The sequence below is a fragment of the Chiloscyllium plagiosum genome, chromosome 4, assembly GCF_004010195.1.
Source record: "Chiloscyllium plagiosum isolate BGI_BamShark_2017 chromosome 4, ASM401019v2, whole genome shotgun sequence".
Taxonomy (NCBI): domain Eukaryota; kingdom Metazoa; phylum Chordata; class Chondrichthyes; order Orectolobiformes; family Hemiscylliidae; genus Chiloscyllium; species Chiloscyllium plagiosum.
The window spans coordinates 128,792,976-128,816,020 of NC_057713.1; the positions used below are offsets into that span (position 1 = coordinate 128,792,976).

Consider the following 23,045-nt stretch of genomic DNA (forward strand, 5'->3'; position numbering starts at 1 on the left):
ACAGTCATAGTCACATTCTCCTATTGCTGACCGCTGCCCAAATCAGACTACACGATTCAAGGAGTGTACCTGCTACCTCGTACAAAAAATTCAGGTACCCCCTCCCTGATGCAGCATCTGTAATTCAGTCTCTGGTTCATCAATGTTTAGCCAGAGCTGCTTGGTCTTCAAACAGTTACTGCACGTATGTTTGCCCTGCATCAAACTGGCATCCAGGAACTCCCACATGCTGCAGTTGTGACACGGTATCCATCCTGCCACCCATATGGTCTTCCAATTAACTATTTAATTATTTTAAGTGAATATTTATTTACGTTTTTGCATATTTTATTAACTTTACCACCAGTTGCTCTTTAAGGAGCTTCATTGTCGATCAAATGAACAATACCAAGTCATCCATCAACTTCAGAAAATCTGATAATGTTTATTCTAAGACCATCAAAACAATTCAGTTCATAATTTATTCTTCCTTTACATTCACATATATATTCACAGTTTTCTGACAGCTAGTATAAATTAACCATAAATTAATGGACACATTCTCCCAGCAGCTGGATGCACTTAGCAAATGTTGGTTGTTTAATGATCGTTTTTTTTTTACCAAAGTAGACATCAAATGCCTTAATTACTTTGTAATATGTGTCCACTTTCTTGTCAATTTCTTAACTGACAAAAATATTATCCACACAACCTCCTATTCCACACAAGACTGTACTGACCAGGTCCCTGTACAGCTTTGGAGTTAGTCCAAATGAGTTGTAAATCTGCAGCAGCAGTTCATTACTGTCCAATCTGGCTTCAGCCTGCAACTCCCTTGAAGCAGTTAGCTAAGGGCTGTGACTTCTCCACTTCCTTTCTCTCTTTTGATGTTGCATTCCACATGGTGTTTGATGACCACTGCTCTTCTTTCCTATTACCTGCTTGCTTCTGCCACCCTGTACTATGGTCAGAGCTTGATAAATATAGCAAGAATCCTTTGACATCATTTTTATTTCAACATAGTAAATACTAACTAGATAGTCAGTTCTGATGTAACATGGCAGTTCCATTCTCGTGCACTCTTGCATTATATAAAAATCGTGCAATAGCCGCACCATTTAAACTAATGGGGCCGGAATCGCGTTATAGCTAATGCAGGTAAGGAAAGTTTGTGCTATACAAATAATGGTGAAAGTTCTTCAACCACGTTAAAGCCAATTCTCGCTGAAGAAACGTGCTATAGCAGAATCAACTATACACCGGTGTGATGATGCTGTGGCTTTAAGAGGTGTATTTTAGTCCTGGGATTTTTTGAAGAGAAGTTTTAAGGCAGAGATGATGAGCAGTCGACCAGAGCCATTAGACTAAACAGCTTGTGAGGTCTTGGGGGTTTGTTATGGACGGGGCCAATCCCTCTCAAAACATTTTAGCCCAGACTCTAACTTTTTTACTTGTTTCAGGCAGATGTATATTGGATATTCCAGGAGTGATGCAGCTGGTCAAACCACTTGGCTTCAAGTAAAACAGAATTTATTTACATACCACTGCATGAAACACAAGCAAAAGAAAACAGAATTTAGAATAACAACAATTTCAAAACCCAACCGATACGATATCCCTGCAACTTAACAAAGGAGCTGTTCCAATTTCCTGCAACATCCACATAAACACAACCCTTGGCAAAAAAGACAAGTTCAAACCTAGGTTCTCACAGGAGAGATTTTAGAGAGAGCGAGAGAGAGAGAGAGAGAGCAGCTTCAAACAGACTGCATGCTAAAACCCAAACCAAACTAGAAAAAAAACCCTGAACTGGGAGAACTGGCCACTCCCCTCTCATTGTACAAGCATTAAAGAAAATTAAAAGCCTTTTCCCTGCTTGTTGCCTTAGGCAGCATCTGTTAGCCATTAGCAAAGTCCCTTAACCCAGACAAATCGGAACCTCTGCCTTTTACAACCTCTCTTGAAAAAAAAGGACAACATAACCTACCTAAAGGAGCAGCATCGTTACAGTTTTTCAAAAAAAGTTGTAACAATAGAAGCAGCCTGATGAGTGGGATCCAGTCTCACTTAACAAGGATTAGTGTTTTACTTTTTCAGTAGCAGCAGTTATTGTTGGGGTCTCAGCAGGCTGAAAGCTGCAGTAAATCTCTCCTAACTGCTATACTCTGTCAGAATTTTCTCTTAATGTTTCTTTTGCTCCAGGACTACTGGGGCTGCATGGGAGACAGTCTGGTTTCTGAATTTGGCTTTTGCCAAGGGTGTATTTCTGGGATGTTATTACATTGAAACAGCTAATTAGTAATAGTTACTGTGTCTGTTATTCTGTGAAGTTTTCCAGCAGAGTTAGATTATTCCAATTCCTTCTTTATTTTGTTGTCCACTATAGTGGATAAATAAATTATGTTTTACTTTAAGTCCTGTAATTTGACCAGTCAAACTGAATCTGGAATGCAACACCCTACATTTACCTTTAAAATAAGAAAGAACTGAGGGTCTTCTGAATATTTTGAGGGGTTTTGGTTTGGTCCATAACATCAGCCAAGAGGCTGCAAGATAAAACCAGCTTCCAGTAGCCATGTGATCTTACATCACTTCCCAACCATCAGGTAAACTACTTGATGAACATATTCACACTACACTTTTACACCACAGTCCACATGTCACATTTGATGAAAGAATGATAAAAAGAGCAACAAGAGTTTCCTCAGGGTCTCAAAAGGACTGTTCTGGTCTCTCATGTTCTTATGCTTGCTTCACCTCCAGGCAGATCCTCCAGAAACCATCTCCTGGTGACTTACCTGTTTGCTGGCAAGTTTTTGCTGTTTTCTGGCAGCTTCCAGAAGATCTGCTTCCATTTACCAGCCACATGCCATTCCCCAGCTGCCTGCCACTCCCCCCCACCCCGTCCCCGACTCCATTTGGGTCAGCCATTGCCTTGACAGCATGTAGACGATGCCTTTGACCTCCTCAACCATTCAAACCATGAACTGAATTAAAAACAAAAATTACTGCCCTGCAGTTTTACCAAGTCTTGCAGACAATCTGGGGGCTTCTTGTTTGAACAAGAGCTAAACCATCATGTTTTACAGAGATAGATAAATTCTTGATTGCCAAGGGGAATCAAAGATTACAGGAAGGAAACGGAAAAATGGGGTTGACAAACCTATCAGCCATGATTGGAGGGCAGAGCAGACTGACTGGGCCATGTGGCCTCATGTCTGCTCCTATATCTTATTGCGTTATGGTCTTATTTTAATTGGACCATAGTTTGGGGGGGGCAGGGTATTTATATCAGCTTTGCTGTTGCTGCTCCTTTCCACTGGAACAAAACATGATTGAGGAAAGTGAAATCCTAATACATCAATAGAATTTTTATGATTAGATTACCTACTGTATGAAAACAGGCCCTTCTGCCCAACAAGTATGGAAACAGGCCTTTCAGCCCAACAAGTCTCCTCCCACAGTCCAAAGGTGTGCAGGTTAGGTGAATTGGCCATGCTAAATTGCCCGTAGTGTTAGGTGAAGGGGTAAATGTAGTGTTCTGGGTGGGTTGAGCTTCGGCGGGTCGGTGTGGACTTGTTGGGCTGAAGGGCTGAAGGTTTTAATCTAATCCAGTCTAAAAAGTTCACACCAACTCTCTAAAGAGTAACCCACCCTGCTGAGCACTATGGACAATTTAGCACAGCCAATTCACCTCACCTGAACATCTTTAGATTGTGGGAGGAAACCTGCTCAGACACAGGGAGAATGTACAAACTCCACACAGACAGTAAACCAAGGCAGGGATCGAACCCGGGTCTCTGGCACTGTGAGGCAGCAATGCTAGCTGCTGAGCCATTGATGTTTGCCCAGACCCTGGGAAAATAATTTCCTTTGACAAGCTGCTGCTATTTATTACTGTTATGGAATAATATTCTTCCCTGAACCTTTTGCAACAGCATCGATTTTAATGATTATTGTTTTCCTTGACTAAAATCTATGTCTTAATAGTTTGGCTATTCACTTACTTATTGTCTAACTCTTATGTCCAATTATTGCATGATCAACTTGGGTAGTGAGTTCTAGAGATTTGGCCCAGGATCAGGATATAGGACTTACCTGAAATCGGCCAAGTGCCATCTGTGACAGGTTTCATGTGCAGTTTCTTTCTGCCAACCTTAGTGAGTTTTCTCCCACTATTGTCTCAAACTTGCCTCATTAACCATACCACATAGCAGCCCTCCTGCTGGGCTCTCCCGTGTGCTGTAGGGGAAGTACTCCCTACTGCCGGGATATCCCAGGATTCCTGGCACTGGAGCCATATTTAAAAGGCCATTGTGTACCTGGTCAAGGGCTGTCAGTCTGGAGATGCCCTGTGTATCTTTTGCATCGGACAGGGTAGATAAGGGAAGATTGGTGACCCAATTTGCAGCCTGTGAAATGGATGTCCCTGTGGATAAGGTCATATAGAGTGGGCCTATTCTCTTCCACGCACCTGGCAGAGGAGACCATAGCCACATTGCTACGCCAGTCCAAGATTGCCAGCTGTGTCAGTCCAGGCTCAATGGTTCAGAGGAACACCCAACGTTGTCAGAGGATGTAGATGGGACTTTTCCCCTCACTGGTGGGCATGGTAGCCAGGCTATAACCTCAGAATAAGGGGTGGGCCATTTAAGACTGAGGTGAGGAGGAATTTCTTGACTCAGAGGATGAAGAATCTCAGAATTCTCTACATTAGAGGACTGGCAAGTTCAATGATTGAGAATTTTCAAGACAAAAATCAATAGATTTCTTGATACTAATGACAGGCTTATGGGGAAACTGACCGAAAATGACATTGAGGTATAGGATGAGACATGATCTAATTGAATGGCAGAGCAGGTTTGATGATCTGAATTCCAATTTTTGTTCTTATGTTTCTAGATATGAAATGCATTTGCCAGAGATAGAAAAACCATGTTACTTTAGGTCTAAAAATAATTTTAAAATGTTGTGAATGCAAATTACTGACAGTCAACTTCTTTGGGACTGAAAATCAAATACCGGGATGTTGAGTCTCATTCCTTTGGTTTTAAATGTCTTTGAACAGTTCAAAAAGTTGTTAAAAAGTATAAAATTTACTCTTTTAACGATTTTCTTTCTAGCTTTATATTACTTCCTCTTAATCCCATGTACCTTTCCTTCTCTTCCTGTGCCTAGTTTTAATATGAATTCACAACTTGAACTTATAGTTCCTTGTCCAATCTTGTGTCCTAACTTCACAACGCTCCATTGTGGTTGATTACGGACAATGTTACTTGCCCTGTGCGTGCAGATCCTGAATACCCTGCAGATTGTTATGTGTCATCTCCATTTTGCACTTTCAGCAAGTTGCCTGTCAAAATATAGTGTTAGGTAGTATCTGAGGAGCAGGAGAGTGGACGTTTTGGGCATTTCTGATTAAGGGTTTATGTTTGAAATGTTGACTTGTCCTGCTCCTTGGATGCTGCCTGACCTGCTGCGATTTTTCCAGCATCACACTTTTCTACTCTGATTGTCCAGCATCTGCAGTCATCACTTTCTCCTGCTGAAAAACTATAATGCCAATTAAAAGGGTAAAGTTATATCTACCGGTAACTAATAGCAGCCATCACTTATTGGTCTTGCAGCAGCTTTATGTCATTATTACTTGGATATCCTGTTATGTATTTACTATGTGTGATACATCAACAAATTGATGATGGTACTGCTACTAATGCTTGCCAATTCTGTTGTCAAATAACACACTTGACTGATTTATTAACTGTTAGAGTTGTACTACTGCTTTTCAGGTTCGAAGGTTTGTGAATACACGTCTAAAAGAAAATTAAACTATGTGAGAGGGAAGCAAGGTATATTAAGAGAACAATGAAAAAAAGTGCAATGAAAAATCTTTTCAAAAGAGGGCATGTAAATAATGCTTATTCAACAGTACAAAATGTGCACGAATTAACTTCACAGAAGGATGGAAACATATTTAAGGTACGCATATAAAATATAGCATTTGAAGAAAAAATGATGAATTCTTGCCCATGTGAAATATGACATGTATTTTTAACACTGCAAGATGTGAAAAGTGCTAGCTATTAATTTGGATATGCACTGTTTTGAAATTTGATTTTATCTCTTAGCTAGTTGATAACGGAGATGTCGCACAGATTGAAAAGTTAGTGGAGGAAGATGTTGACTGCCTCAGCAGAATGGATGATCATAAAGCAACCCCACTGCATTATGCAGCTGGAGCAGGTCACCTTGACATTCTGACACTGATCACTGATCATGCCAACTTTGAAGGTAAGTGCTAATTAGATATAACATGCACGAAAGTGTTCACTGTTTATACATAACAATAACATAAGCCACACCAATGTATATTGTGGTATTTTCATAACCAACTTGCCACTCATTGTGTTAACTTAGTTGAAATCAAGCATGGGAAGTCTATCCTTTGCTTCAACTGTGTGACTCGGAACTGTGCATTCACCAACTGATAAGATGAAGGAAATTATAGATTGAGCTGAAAATGTGTTGCTGGAAAAGCGCAGCAGGTCAGGCAGCATCCAAGGAGCAGGAGAATCGACTTTTCGGGCATGAGCCCTTCTTCAGGAAATTATGGGTTGCCTGGTTAAACTTATAAAGACCTAAAACCTCACATGCCATTGATTTCAGTCAATAAGGAGATAACAAGGATAGTTTGGGGTAGCTGTTTTAACACAAAGATCTGTGTTGTTAGTGAAAGAATTGGAGATTTGGGTGTAGAGGCCAGGAATTAGCGGTTATGGATTTCCTTCCTTTTGTGTCAGAGGAACGTTTAGTTTTCAGAGGCTATGTAATGAAAAAGCACTCTGGGATACTGGATCTCCACCAGAATTACCTTACCCTTGGCGTTCTGGGGACCCTCAAGGCGACTGTGGAGTATTAACCAATGAACACTTGCATCAAGTGACATTTTGAGTTCTTCCAATGTTATGTTAGAAATAAATTGCAAGGCATTGGCATCAGTTTGCAAATAAAAGGTATGATAATCGTCAGTAATTACTAGTGTGTCAAGAATAAACATCAAAATGAATCATTGCTGATTCCCAAAAATGTCACTCAACTTCATCGAATCCCTACGGTGTGGAAGTAGGCCATCATGTCCACAGCAACCCCCTGAAGAGTATCCCACACAGACCCACCTTCCTAACCCTACATTTGCCATGGCTAATCCACCCAGACTACACATCCCTGGACACTATGGGTAGTGTAGCATGGCCAATTCACCTAACCTGAACATCTTTGAACTGTGGGAGAAAATCCACACTGACATGGGGAGAATGTGCAAACATGAAGGTGGAATCAAACTGAAATCCTGGTGCTGAGGCAGCAGTGCTAACTACTGAGCCACCAGTTAACACTGACTTCATGCAGCAAATGACTAGGACTATCATTGACTGCTGTGTTTCAGGGTCAGTGAAATGAAAACTATTTAGAAATCCTGCTGTTGCTCATTATTCAGTGGCTCTTACTGCATTTACAGGTATGATTATATCTGCTGGTGATCTGCTCAAAGATGAATCTCCTATCACTTTGCTCAATTGTCTTCCAGAACTCACTGTCATGCAGATAACAGCTATTTGGTGGAGGTATTGAAACAGAAGCACTCTCTCAATAAGAACGTAGTTTATTTTAAGTGTCCAGAATAAGGGTCGAAATGGCCAATAAATGGCTGCATGCGCCCCCCTCTCCCCAGTATTAAAATCAGTTTGACTTCACTCTATTCCATTCCATTCCATTGGGCACACTGATCACTTGTACCATACACTGCTCCCCTCTGTCACATGGTCACATGCCCACAGTTCTTGTTTTAAGTTAAAAAGTAGTTAGGGAACATAGAAATAGAGGAAGACAAAGATAACAAACTTGGATGTAACATCAGTCAGTGATTAGGAGTTGTCTTATTCCTAACATGTGTTTACTGCTAACAATGAAGGTGCCATAGATGTCACCTTGCAGAAGTGTCCCCATATATTTTCATTTAATGATTTTGCATTACGCTTATGCAGCAGTTTGTATCAATTCATTACATAGCTGTCGTCATGTCATTCTTGAGGACATTTATGTTTGCAACCTATGGAATTTATTACCTCTGACATTTTGCATTAAAAAGGTTTGAGTTCTCATGCCAATAACTTTATGACTTAAAGTCATTTTGATCTTGAAAGTGTAACATTGAGAGCAAGCAAACAATTTCAGAACAGTTCTATTGGCACATGACGAGCTTTCATTCGAGACTACAAGAAACTCAATGTAAGAAAGACACTTAAAGCAGTAATTTCTGGATGCTTGTTAATATCAGCTGACTGCTTTAGGTTTAAATACAGTATATATGGGATCTGTATTACAGGGACCTTGAGATCTTGTTCGGATAATCCAAAATTCAGATTAGGTTAGGCTAGATTCCCTACAGTGTGGAAACAGGCCCTTTGGCCCAACAAGTCCACACCAACCGCCTGAAGAGTAACCCACCCCCCTCTGACAAAAGCACCTTACAACTATGGACAATTTAGCATGGCCAATTCACCTGACCTGCACATCTTTGGAATGTGGGAGGAAACCAGAGTACCCAGAGGAAGCCCACAGAGACAATGTGCAAACTCCACACAGATAGTTGCCCAAGGCTGGAATTGAACCTGGGACCCTGGCGCTGTGAGGCAACAGTGCTAAATACTGAGCCACCGTGCCGCCCTTAATTGATATCCGGATAATCAAGGTTGTTCTGTATATCTAATCTTCTTCTTTAGGAAGCATTCTCAATTACTTGAGGGCCATTGAATCTGGGTGCATGCCACAACTCCACTATGGGGCAGAATGATGCTGGAGGCTCAAAAGCTACTTCAGCCAGCACAGCTCCTTCACGCCAGCTGCCTAAACTCATCGCAAAATGCCCCCCTCCACCATCCGACCCTATGGTTAATACACAACCTTCAATAATTCGCAATCACATTTGAATTTGCCTTGAGAGTGTGGTAATTAGGGTCTGTACTTATGGCTCCAGTCTGCATTTGGTCAGCATTTAGTTTGACCATAAGTTCCTCCTCTTGGCATTTGGTCAGTAATATGATGCCAGCATGCTAATTCTAGACATTACTGAAGTCAAGCAGCTGCACAAATCAGCAACCCAACCACCGTTTTTAACATCATCAAATACCTTAAATATTGAGCCTGTAAAATGCCAATTGTAGAGAACCTTTAGTTGCCCACTGCATTAGGTAGGCATCGAATGGGAAAAAGTTTGGGAGAACTTCATAGGGGAATTAGACAAGGTGCCCCAAGTGTGGAAGGAAAGGCCTGGCTGCATTGAGCAGTAGAATCTGCTAGTGAAAGTGACAATAATTTCATATTTTTGACTAAACTTAATAATTATTTAGAGGCTCCAATAAGAAAAATGAGGAGATTGTGAAAGTAGGAGTCTATTTAAAGCTGCGTTTTTGTTAGGTTCCTGTTCATCAATGTAACCCTTGCGCCACATGAGACTGAGGCCTAGTTTTGTGTTTGGATGTGGTAGTCCCTCTCTGTCACTGATTGGTTGTCTACTTGTCAGACAGCTGCTTCTTGGATGTTTGATGCTTAATTGGCTGTTGGCAGGGCAGAGACTAAACTGACCACTCACTTTATCTGACCTGGCCTAAAACAGCAAACCCAGTGCTTAACTAAAAACAGAAGATGTTGGAGAAACACAGCTGGCCTGGATTATGAGAGACAGGAAAATGGTGGCTTTCATGCTGTTGATAGAGGGAAAGGAAGAGAGACAAAATGTGAGTGTTCCCAGAACAAAGCCAAAGGGAATATAAAGAACATAGGAACAGAAGAACTAGGAGCAGGAGTAGGCCGTCCAGCCTGCTCCGCCACTCAATAAGATCATGGCTAATCTTTTTGTGGACTCAGTTCCACTTACCTGCATTTTCACCATATCCCTTCATTTCTTTATTTTTCAAAAAGTATCTCTCTTCGCTTTAAAAGCGATTACTGAAGTAGGATCAACTACTTCCCTGCGCAAGTAATCCCAAAGATTAACAACCCTCTGAGTTTTGAAATTCCTTCTCAGTTCAGTTCTAAACCTGCTTCCTCTAATCTTGAGGCCATGCCCTCTTGTCCTAGTCTCACCTACCAATGGAAACATTCTATCTATTTCTATTTTATCGATTTTCTTCATAATTTTGTATGTTTCTATAAGATCCCCCCTCATTCTTCTAAATTCCAGTGAATATAATCCCAGGCTATGCAGTCTCTCCTCATAAACCAACCCCCTCAACTCTGGAACCAACCCCGTGAACCTCCTCTGCACGCCCTCCAGTGCCAGTACATCCTTTCTTAAATAAGGAGACCAAATCTGCACACACAATACTCCAGGTGTGACCTTGCCAGCACCTTGTACAGCTATAACATTACCTCTATGCTTTTAAACTTAAATCCCTTTAGTAATGAAGGACAAATATCCATTTACCTTCCTAATTACTTGCTGTACCTGTGGACCAACCCTCTGTGATTCACGCACAAGGACACCCAGTTCCCTCTGCAAATCAGCATGTCCTTTTACCCTTCAAGTAATAATCTATTTTGCTGTTACTCCTACCAAAATGTATAGCTTCACATTTATTAACATTGTATTCCATCTGCCAGATCTTTGACCACTCACTCGATGTATCAATGTTTCTCTACAAAGTTTCACAGTCCTCTGCACACTTTGCTCTGCCACTCATCTTAGTGTCATCTGCAAACTTTGACACCCTACATGTGTCCCCAACTCCAAATCATCTGTATAAATTGTAAATAATTGCAGTCCCAACACTGATCCCTGAGGCACACCACTAGTCACTGATTGCCAGCCAGAATAGCTCTCATTTATCCTCACTCTTTACTTCCTGTTAGTCAACCAATCCTCTATCCATACTAATACTCTCCTCTAACAGCATGCATCCTTACCTTATGCAACAGGCTCATGTACGGCACCTTGTCAAAGGCCTTTTGGAAATCTAGGTATACCACATCCACTGGGTCCCTGTTGTCCACCTTGCTCATAATGTTTTCATAGAATTCCAAAAGATTTGTTAAACATGACCTGCCCTTCATGAACCCATGCTGCATCTGCCCAATGGGACAATTTCTTTCGAGATTGCCTGCTATTTCTTCCTTGATCATAGACTCAAGCATCTTCCCCACGACAGAGGTTAAGCTCACTGGTCTATAATTCCCTAGCTTTTGTCTACTTCTCTTTTTGAACAGTGGCATCACATTTGATGCTTTCCAATCTGCTGGAACTGCCCCAGAGTCCAGCAAATTTTAGAAAATTACCGCCAGTCCACCTGCTATTTCTCCTGCCATCTCTTTTAGTACCCTGGAATGTATTCCATCAGGGCCAGGAGACTTATCCAACCTTAGCTCCATCAACTTACCCAACACTACCTCTTCCATAATAATAATTGCTTCCAGGTCCTCACTTACCTTTGTTTCTGCGTCACTTACTGGCATGTTATTAGTGTTCTCTGATGTGAAGACCGATGCAAAATACCTGTACAGTGCCTCAGACATTTCATCATATCCCATAACTAACTGCCACTTCTCATCCTCTAAAGGACCAACATTTACTTTAGCCACTCACCTGTGATTTAAATATTTATAAAAGCTTTTGCTATCTGTCTTTATATTCTATGCTAGTTTTTTTCTCATACTCCATCTTACTTTTCTTCATAGCTCTTTTTGTGGTTTTCTGTTGACCTTAAGTTTTCCCTATCTTCCAGATTCCTGCTGTTTCTGGCCACTTTGTATGCCTTCTCTTTCAATTTGATAGCCTCCCTTATTTCCTTGGACACCCATGGCAGATTGCCCCTCCTCTTACAGTCCTTCCTTCTCATTGGAGTATACTTTAGCTGAGCACTTTGAAAAATTTCTTTGAAGGTCCTCCACTGCTTGTCAACTGTCATACCATAAAGTCTCTATTTCCAGTTTACCTTAGCCAGGTCCTCCCTCATTCTATCATAGCCCACCTTATTCAAGCACAGGACCCTGGTATTGGATCTCATCTTCACACTCTCCATCCATATTCAAAATTCAACCATACTATGATCACTCCTTCCAAGAGGATCCTGAACTATGAAATCATTAATTATTCCTGTCTCATTACATCGGACCAGATCTGGGATAGCTTGCTCCCTTGTCGGTAAATGGTGGTAACAAAACAATAGAGGTATAAAATAGACAAACATGAAAAGGTGTGAGAAGGAGAAAATGGATCTGTGCTGCTGTGATGAAAGTCAACAAGGCACAAATAAGACATGGCGAGGGGTGATGTAAGAGAGAGAGGATACTCTGAAACTCTGGAAATAAATGCTAAATACTAGAGACTGTAAAGTGCCTCAACTTTTTGGATTCAACATTGAACTCTACAACTTCACAGCATGACCTCTGTCCTCCAATTTTCTTACATCCACCTCCACCCCTAGCTGTGTTTTGTTTATATCTTGTTGAATTAACTGCCTGCAGAATGAACGTGTTTTCTCCTTTTCATATCTATCATTTGCACCCATTTTACATCTCTATTGTTCCTTAACGCTGTTACCCTATTTACTCGTTTAACAACTCTATTCTCCTTTATCATCATAAGCACTCCCTTTGTCTTTTGCTTTGGACATCCTTATCATCTGTTCTTTCTTCTCTTTCTTCTCTGTCAGTAGCGTAGAAAAAAAAACATTTTCCAGCCCCTCTCAGTCCTGAAGAAAAGTCATATCAGACTTGAAACATTACTTCTGTATATTTCTGCCAGACTCGCTGAGTTTCTTCAGCACTTTCTGTTTTTATTTCAGATTTCCAGCATCCACCATATTTTGCTTATAAATCTATGCTTAAGTTCTTTCCAATTAGTTGGGGGTTGCTTTAACTGTTAACAATTTGATGTACTGTAAATCTCTTGGATGTTTTAATAATTTTGTTTTAAATAATTTTGATAATCAAAATTCCTGTTCACACACCTTCCTTCACAGCGAGGGATATCCCTTTGCGGGAAAGTGTAATAGTGTTAATATCAATTCAGTCACCCATAATGTATCTTGATTTTTATTTCCAAAATTATTCCCTGCCACTCTTGTATACGAGTTGTATCATAGTTAAAATTTAAATGGAAAATGTCAACAAGCAAGTTATCAATTTTTTTCTGAGAGAAAGTTAGGATTGCAGATGCTGGAGAGTCAGAGTCGAAAGTGTGGTACTGGAAGAGAACAGCAGGTCAGGCAGCATCTGAGGAGCAGGAGAGTCGACATTTCGGGGATAAGCCCTTCATCCATTTTTACTGTTGAACTAAGTGCTAGGGAGTTGGTTAGCACAGTTGGATGCAGTTTGCACTGCATAGTAATGGGTTCAATTTCCACACTAGCTGAGGGTACTATCTCCTTATGAACTTTTCCCCTTGCCTGGGGGTTGGGGTGATGACACTCAGGGTAAACCATCACCAACAGCTTTAACTCTCTCTCCCTCTCTCTCTCTAACAAGAAGCCTTATGGTCTCTTGGGAACGTGGGGACTTTATCTTTTAAACATTTAATTCCAGAACAATGGGCTAAAATGCCTCTTCTGCACTGTATGACTTGATGAGTCTATGACTCTACAAGGTGGGAAATTAGATGGCTAAAGTGGGAAACAGTTGAAACTTTATTGCTGGAACAGCACAGCAGGTCAGGCAGCATCCAGGGAACAGGAGATTCGACGTTTCGGGCACAGGCCCTTCTTCAGGAATTCCTGAAGAAGGGCCTGTGCCCGAAACGTCGAATCTCCTGTTCCCTGGATGCTGCCTGACCTGCTGTGCTGTTCCAGCAATAAAGTTTCAACTTTGATCTCCAGCATCTGCAGACCTCACTTTCTCCTTAAAGTGGGAAACAGTTTGTGTCTGTGTGCAGTAAGATCCTTTCAGTTTTAAAATTGCACAGCCTTTCCCAGTTAGAGAAATAAGCTAAAATACCTGGATTTTAATATGGGTCAGATCTAATGTTCGTGAGTTAAGTGAAGACAGGATTCCAAAGTATTCCATTCACTGTGAAGAAAATAAATCATACAGAGGCATTTTTTGTCTGAATGCTAGTGCAATGAATTGTAAAACTTTTGGAAAGTGATTCTAGTTAGGCAATTCATCAGCAAATTGAAAATCATTACCACTGCAGGTGCCTAGTTGTTTGCTACACATCATAGCACAATGATGCAATAATGTTATCAGAAATTGCATCGCTCAAAGCTGCCCTTCACACCTTTTACAGCAGTTCATTAGTTGTTGAGCAAAGAAAAGATATATTGCATTTTCAATAGAGGAAAAATGTTCTGCAGTCTTTTGAAGAATGGTACAACAACTGATTTGCTGTGACATGAGGGTTTCCTTATTTTGAAAACAACAGCAAGATTAAACGTACATCTAAAGTATAACCATTGATTTTTTTTAAAGAAACAAACAATTCATTTTTTAGAATTTGTTGATGGTATGTAGGCATCGCTGAGCCGATGATGAACAATTATTACCCATCCCTGGTTGCCCTTGAGAAGGCGCTGCTGAGCTGCTTTCACGACCTGTAGCAGCCATTTGGTGTCAGTAGACAATGCTGTTAGGAAGGGAGTTTCAGGACCTTGACCCAGTGACAGTGAAGGTACGGCGATGTGTTTTCAAATCAGGATAGTGAGTCATTTGGGGAGGAACTTGCAGATGGTGATTTCTCATGTGTCTGCTCCTATGTCCTTGTAAAGATAATCAATTTGGAATGTTCTGTTGAAGTGGCGAGTTCCTTCAGTTCATCTTGTCAATGGTAGACAGTGCTGCTATTGTCTGTTGCTGGTAAAAGGAGTGGAGAGGGTGCCAATCTGCAGGCTACTTTATGCCAGGTGGTGTCAACTTAGAGTTATAGAGTCATAGAGATGTACAGCATGGAAACAGACCCTTCGGTCCAACCCATCCATGCCGACCAGATATCCCAACCTAATCTAGTCCCACCTGCCAGCACCCGGCCCATATCCCTCCAAACTCTTCCTATTCATATACCCATCCAAATGCCTCTTAAATGTTGCAATTGTACCAGCCACCACCACTTCCTCTGGCAACTCATTCCAGACACACACCACCCTCTGTTCAAACATTGCCCCTTAGGTCTCTTTTATATCTTTCTCCACTCACCTAAACCTATGCCCTCTAGTTCTGGACTCCAGTTTCACAACATCTTTCTGATAGGAAGGAGACCAGAATTGCACGCAATATTCCATCAGTGGCCTAACCAATGTCCTGTACAGCCGCAACATGACCTCCCAACTCCTGTACTCAATACTCTGACCTTCTTGAATGGTGTTAGAGTTGCATTATCCAGACAAATGGAGATTATTCCACCATATTCCTGACCTATGCTTTGGGCATGATGGACAATTACTGGGGAGACTAGGGTGAGATACTCACCGCAGAATTCGGAGCCTTTGACCTGATCTTGTAGCCACAGTACAATCCCATTCATTTTCATTTACATTTCAATGTGGACCTCCAAATATCTTTAGTTGTGTTAGTGTATTGGATGAACAAACATTAAGCTAATGGGCACTCATTCACAGACAAGTCTAGCTATTGTATTCATGAAGGTTACTTACAAAGTGCTCACTGAGAAATACAGTTGGGATAGAATTTCCACTTTGCTCACTACTGGCTATCTAGCATTGTTAATTCTCATGGAACAAAATGGAAAATAGCAGCCCAGATATGAAACTGGATAAGAGGCAGGAAACAGAGAAGGTGTCTGTAAAAATAACTCCTGAGCTTCCAGTTGCCTGCCACTTTAACATACCACTGTGTTCCCTGGCCAACATTTCTGTCTCAGACCTGCTGCAGTGCTCCATTGAGGCTCAGTGTAAGCTGGAGGAAGAACACCTCGTCTTCTGCGTGGAGACCTTACAGCCTTCAGGACTCAAGATTGAATTTAACAATTTTAAAGCATGACCACATCCTTCCATGTTCATGACCTACCCCCACAGCACCAGATCTTGTCATGACTTGGCTTGCTTTTAGCACATCCAATTCATTTTCAATTACTCATTGTGCCCATTGCCACCAATGTAGCTTCTCTTCTTCCCAGGCTTACTATCAGCAATTCCTTTGCCTGTTTAACATTTTCTCTCTTTTTGCTCCACCTCCACCTATCTACTCATACCTTCACCCCCTCATATTCAGCATAAATACCACTTTTCCCAGCTGAGAAAGGAACTCAACATGTCATCTCTGTTTCTCTCTCCACGGATGGTGCCAGACCTCTTGAAGGTCTCCTGCAATTTCAACTTTACATTGTTTCATATCTCTAGCATCCACAGTTCTTTTGTGTTATTATTATGGTGGTGATTGGTTGAGTTTCTAACTGAACAAAGCTATTGAGAGTGGTACCCAGATGTTGCAACTAAGATCACTGCTTTCTTGATGTTAACTAGGGATTGCATTTGTGTCAAGCAGGCACACTTCCAAAACTTGAAAATGGCACAAAACCTGAAAGTCTTATGAGGAGAGAGATGGATCCTGATGTCCCAGTCAGTGGAATCGATAGGCAGGGACAGATGAAATGTTGATGCAGAGAGGTATGAAGTGATATATTCTGTGGAGAAAATTAAATGAAAGGATACAACTCTAAAACTGAGTGGTAGGAGCATATGTGTGCAAGGGGAGGACAGGTTGAGAGACGCATGAAGGATCCTGGCCTTTCTCAATGAAGGCATAGAGTACAAGAAAAGAAGCTGTAATGAATCTTTAAAAAGCATAGATTTTGCCTCAATTACAGCATTGAGTTGTATATTCCGCTTCTGAGAAGTGTTGGCAGGTGGTAGGAAGAGTAAAGAATGAGATGGATTATCACTGGACAGTTACCTGTCACCTTAGTACTCAAATTCTGGGTGAGAAGAATCACTTTATCTTGCAATTCCTCAACCCCAAGATAACTTACCTTCTCATTGGAACAGATCGTCATGACTCCACAGCCTTCAACAAGCTTCTCAACTTGGCTTAGCCTCTGTTTGGCGATCTGAATTATAGAGTCAGACTGTATGGAAGAGGCAAATGGTGCAAACTCGCAAATGGTGTGGGAGCAAAACGTGCCTAGCTCCTTACCTGCCTTTCTGGAACCTGTGGATTCTCCATCTCCAGCAGGTGTTAACGATACCTTGGAATCTGAGATGGACATGGTAGATGTTTCCATTTCGATGCGCTAGGCATCTGAAGAAAAGATTCTGGATTAGTGGCGCTGGAAGACCACAGCAGTTCAGGCAGCATCCAAGGAGCAGTAAAATCAACGTTTCCGGCAAAAGCCCTTTATCAGAAATAAAGGCAGAAAGCCTGAAGGATGGAGAGATAAACTAGAAGAGGGTGGGGCTGGGGAGAAAATAGCATGGAGTACAATAGGTGAGTGGGGGAGGGGATGAAGGTGATAGGTCAGGGAGGAGGGTGGAGTGGATAGGTGGAAAAGAAGATAGGCAGATAGGACAAGTCATGGGGACAGTGCTGAGCTGGAAGTTTGGAACTAGGGTGAGGTGGGGGAAGGGGAAATGAGGAAACTATTGAAGTCCACATTGATGCCCTGGGGTTGAAGTGTTCCAAGGCGGAAGATGAGGCGTTCTTTCTCCAGGCGTCTGGTTGTGAGGGAGCGGCGGTGAAGGAGCCCAGGACCTCCATGTCCTTGGCAGAGTGGGAGGGGGAGTTGAAATGTTGGGCCACAGGGTGGCGTTGTTGATTGGTGCGGGTGTCCCGGAGATGTTCCCTAAAGCGCTCTGCTGGGAGGTGTCCAGTCTCCCCAATGTAGAGGAGACCGCATCGGGAGCAATGGATGCAATAAATGATATTGGGGGATGCGCAGGTAAAACTTTGATGGATGTGGAAGGCTCCTTTAGGGCCTTGGATGGAGGTGAGGGAGGAGGTGTTGGCGCAGGTTTTGCAATTCCTGCGGTGCCAGGGGAAGGTGCCAGGATGGGAGGGTGGGTTGTAGGGGGGCGTGGACCTGACCAGGTAGCCACGGAGGGAACGGTCTTTGCGGAAGGGAGGGAAATATATCCCTGGTGGTGAGATCTTTTTGGATGTGGCGGAAATGTCGGCGGATGATTTGGTTTATGCAAAGGCTGGTAAGGTGGAAGGTGAGCACCAGGGGCGTTCTGTCCTTGTTACGGTTGGAGGGGTGGGGTCTGAGGGCGGAGGTGCGGGATGTGGATGAGATGCGTTGGAGGGCATCTTTAACCACGTGGGAAGGGAAATTGCGGTCTCTAAAGAAGGAGGCCATCTGGTGTGTTCTGTGGTGGAACTGGTCCTCCTGGGAGCTCTTCTGAGAGACTCCAGGCACTGGAGGTGAGCTCCTGTATGTTACATACTGCCTGTATCAGAGACAGTGTTGGAGGAATTTGACATGATGCTAAAACTCCCCAAGAGGAGCTACAAAACATAACTGGCCTATGTCCTCAGACCCAGAGGGGGAGGCATGCAGTGATTGTAATGAGGTCAGCCAAGTGGTCCTCATAGAATATTTGTCCTGACTGGGCGGTTAATCTGGTCTGATGAAGGAGTTCCGGTTGACAGATATAAACAGGAGTGTCAGAGGTTCTGTTCACTCTGAAATCTTGCTCTGATGAAGCTGGATCAGTGTCAAGGACGCTCCATGTTTAAATAAAGAGTGATTTGGTGATACCGGCCTCTGTGGAGTGAGTTCTTGGCAAAGGTGCAGAATAACTCACAAGTACAGCTCTGGGGGTGAAGTGCCAGCTAATCTGCTTTTGCAGTGAGTCATTAAGGGCTTCACAGGTCAAATGATCTGCTACCCCATTTTATGGTTAGCATCAATGTGCAAAACGATCAATTTGATTTGGGATCTGGCCAAGTTTGTGGGTAAGGCCAGCTTTGATCTTGATTTTTTTTAACCCAGCAGTAGTATCATGAAAACTTGAATCATGCTGAGCATAATTAGTGCTTAAAATTTCCTGTATTTGATTGACAAATTTTGAGCAAATTCCACTGCAGATGCTGATACAGCCTAATGAGAACCCATGTCTTTATGTACATGTAGAGTTGGGCACACCATCCAGCTGTAATTGCATGGCGATCAAATAACTTTAATGAAGAATTAATGATATATCACAAAATAAAACAAGCCACAATGACGGTTCTGGAAAACAGAGTTCTTGAGTGGACTCATATCATTTGAGGGATAATTTCATAACGTCTTGCCTAAAAACTGAAGTACGTCTAGTCAAAGAGTGCATTGTGTTTTGCTTCTTTTCCAGTTTTAAATGTGATTGATTCAAATGGAAACACACCTTTACACTGGGCTGCAGAGAAAAATCAAGCACTTTGTACCCAAGCTTTACTTGACAAAGATGCAAACCCCAATATTCTGAATAATGCACTCATGTCACCTCTCCATTTGGCTGTGTCTATAAGTCACAATTCAGTGGTAAAGGTAAGAAAGTTAATGATTGTTTTTATTATTACAAAGAAAAAATGATTGTGAATTATTGTGCTTCAAACATTGCACTGTTCTCCATGTGACAATCGCCCCTATTTCCCAAGTGCTGTACACAGTTTCTCAGGTGACAGAACAGGCCATTCCTTAGCAACCATGGCGCTCATGTTCCTGTTCATCTGGAAGGAACACAAGAATCATTCAGAGTCATAGAGTTGTACAACACGAAAACAGACCCTTTGGTCCAACTTGTCCATGCTGACCAGATATCCTAAATTAATCTAGTCCCATTTGCCAGCCCTTAACCCACATTGCTCTAAACCCTTCCTATTTGTATACCCATCCAGATGCCTTTTAAATGTTATCATTGTACCAACCTCCACCACTTCCTCTGGCAACTCATTCCATACACACACCACCCTTTGCATGAAAAGGTTGCCCCTTACGTCCCTTTTAAATCTTTCCCCTCTCACCCTAAACCTTGCCCTCTAGCTCTGGACTTCCCCAACACAGGAAAAAAAAATTGTTATTTACTCTATCCATGACTCTCATGATTTTATAAACCTCTTGCATTGATTTTCCATTTTTTAAATTCATTTTGATAGGTGGAAGGTCAAGATGAATTGACTAATGATCTTCAGTGGTGTAATGCAGATAATTAAATACCTTTTTCCTCTGCTATGTAATTTTTTCCTCTAGCTCCAGTCAAAACCAATACTCTATCAATTGCCTCATACAAACATCTGCAAGATTCACTTATATAGGAATCATTAACATTTGATAGGCTGGTTGACAATGCAGAGATGGTTTAGACAGTGAGAAAGCATGCTGCCAAGATTAGATTAGATTCCCTACAGTATAGAAACAGGCCTTTCATCCCAACAAGTCCACACCAACCCCCTGAAGAGTAACCCACCCAGACCCATTCATCCCTGACTAATGCACCTAACATTATGGGCAATTTAGCATGACCAATTCACCTGACCTGCACATCTTTGGATTGTGGGAGGAAACTGGAGCACCCAAAAGAAACCCATGCAGATGTGGGGAGAGTGTGCAAACTCCACACAGTCAGTTGCCCAAGGTAGGAATTGAACCCAGGACCCTAGCACTGTGAGGCAGCAGTGCTAACCACTAAGCCACCATGCCACCCAAAGCATATGAATTAGAACCAGAAGTAGGTCATTAGGTTTCTCAAACCTACTCGCCATTTGATGTGATCAAGGCTGATCTATGTTTTGAGTTTCCTTTGCCTCTGGAAATCAAACTCAGCTATTCCTTAATTCGTCACTAAAGTTAAAGATTTTATGATGTGCACAGAGTTCTCCAATTTACCTGACATTCAGATCCAAATTAATAAAAAGCACTGACTGGGTTTCTGCATATGCACCACACACACACACATGCGCACACACAACACACAGAAAGGGTAAAATAGATTATAACAGAGGGGAGAAAAACACTGGAAAGACATTTCAGGCGTTTTTGATCACAGGTAGTGTTGAGATAATCCTGATGAATTTTATGCTGGCCACAGCATTGTTTCTGTTGTCTTTCCCTGGTTTCTTCCGTAAGGCAGCTGGTACATACATATAACGTCTCTCACTTACCAATTAAAAGTCACAGCTTACAGCAACTGTTGCTGGACAGACAAATGGTTTTATTTCATTGAGTTTACACTGAATATTGACTCCTTGTTGTACAGTGTTATGTGAGAACCGATCACACAGTTATTGGCAGGAAAAAAAAATCTGTCATTGATAACTGTCACTAGTCCTTAGACCAATCAACTGCTTGTGCCAGCAAAAGTTGCATTGGTATACCCTCCTGAATGTCAAATTGTTTGCAGCTCTACAAATGCTGCTTCTTCAAATAGCTTTTTATATGATGTGTGGGTGACATGAGTTTTAGGTAATTTGCTTCTGAAAGCTGCAGTCACTCTTTGAAACACTTTTTTTTAAACAGGTCTTTCTTTTTTAAAATTAGATTCCCTACAGTATGGAAACAGGCCATTCGGCCCAACAAGTCCACACCAATCCTCCGAAGAGTAACCCACCCAGACCCATTTCCCCTATCCAATATTGACTCCTGACTAATGCACCTAACACTATGGGCAATTTAGCATGGCCAATTCACCTAACCTGCCCATCTTTGGACTGTGGGAGGAAACTGAAGCACCCGGAGGAAACCCATGCAGACATGGGGAGAATGTGCAAACTCCACACAGACAGTCGCCTGAGACAGGAATTGAACCCAGGTCCCTGGTACTGTGAGTCAGCAGTGCTAACCACTGAGCGACCGTGCTGCCACCGTTCTTATTTTGGTTCCCAGTTTTTACAAACACAAAACAAAATGACATGGTTTTTACACATTCCACATTCCCTCAATAATAAACATCTATCTATCTCCATCTTAAAAATATTCAATGATACTGCCTTCTGAGGCAGGTAGTTCCAAAGTCACATAACTATCTGACAGAAAAAAAGCGCATAGGGTCATATAGTACAGAAGAGGACATGCAGCCCTTCGAGAACATACTGCTGCCTACACGAGTCCCACTTTCTCACACTAGACCCAATGCCTTGAATGTTATGATTTCTGACCCTCCTAACTTCCTTGTGTAAGTTATTTTCTTATTCCTTTGTGTTTGTCAAGGGCCTTGTTTGATTTCAATTTTCTAAAGCTTAGATTTGCTTTCTTTTTCTTTTTGACTGAATGTTCAATATCTCATGACTTCCAAGGTTCTTGAATCTTACTATTCTTATCTTGCCTCCTCTCATGAGAGCATGCTGGTCCTGAACTCTGATCAACTGGCTTTTAAAAGGTTCTCAGATATCAGATGTGGATTTACCCTCAAACAACCATCCCTTTCCCATTCCTGCCTAATACTGTTGTATATACATTCAACCTCTTTAATACTTTCACCCAAGAACCAATCTAATGTTGAGGAATTTAAAATCATTCAATGCATCAACCCTGTAGCTTTTACATTTTTCCATCATCTGTTAATATATCTGTTCCTCTAATTCCCACTGGCTATTGGGATGCCTTTTCTGTAATACCATCAGAGTGATGCACCTTTCTTATTCTTAGGTTCTACACATATTGCCTCACTGGATGAGCCCTCTAATATGTCCTCTCTTCGTACAGCTGTGACATGCTCCTAAACCAGTCATATAGCTTCCCAACTCCCTTTCTCTCCATCTCTATCACATTTGAAACATCTCAACCCTTCAACGTTGAACTGCCAGTCCTTCCCTTCTCTCAATCAAGTTGCTGTAATGGGTGACCTTATAGAGGTTTACAAAATCATGAGGGGCATGGATAGGGTAAATAGACAACGTCTTTTCTCCAGGGTGAGGGAGATCAAAACTAGAGGGCATAGGTTAAAGGTAGGAGGGGAACGATTTTAAAGGGACCTAAGGGACAATCTTTTCACACAGAGGATGGCGTGTGTATGGAATGAGCTGCCAGAGGATGTAGTAGAGGCTGGTACAATAACAACATTTAAAAGGCATCTGGATGGGTATATGAATAGAAAGGGGTTAGAGGGATGTGGGCCAAATGCTGCAAATGTAACTAGATTAATTTAGGATAT

General features: G+C 41.9%; 1 protein-coding gene across 4 annotated transcripts in view; it reads left to right on the forward strand.

The window, feature by feature from the left end:
* trpa1b (transient receptor potential cation channel, subfamily A, member 1b) overlaps positions 1-23,045 on the forward strand; it is a 112,664-nt gene that overhangs the window by 11,252 nt on the left and 78,367 nt on the right. For all 4 annotated transcript variants that reach the window (XM_043689204.1, XM_043689206.1, XM_043689207.1 and 1 more), the window contains exons 2-4: positions 5,769-5,958; positions 6,108-6,270; positions 19,269-19,444. In XM_043689204.1, coding sequence (XP_043545139.1) covers positions 5,845-5,958; positions 6,108-6,270; positions 19,269-19,444 — 453 coding nt within the window. In that variant the 5' untranslated portion in view covers positions 5,769-5,844. The remainder of the gene's footprint in view (positions 1-5,768; positions 5,959-6,107; positions 6,271-19,268; positions 19,445-23,045) is intronic.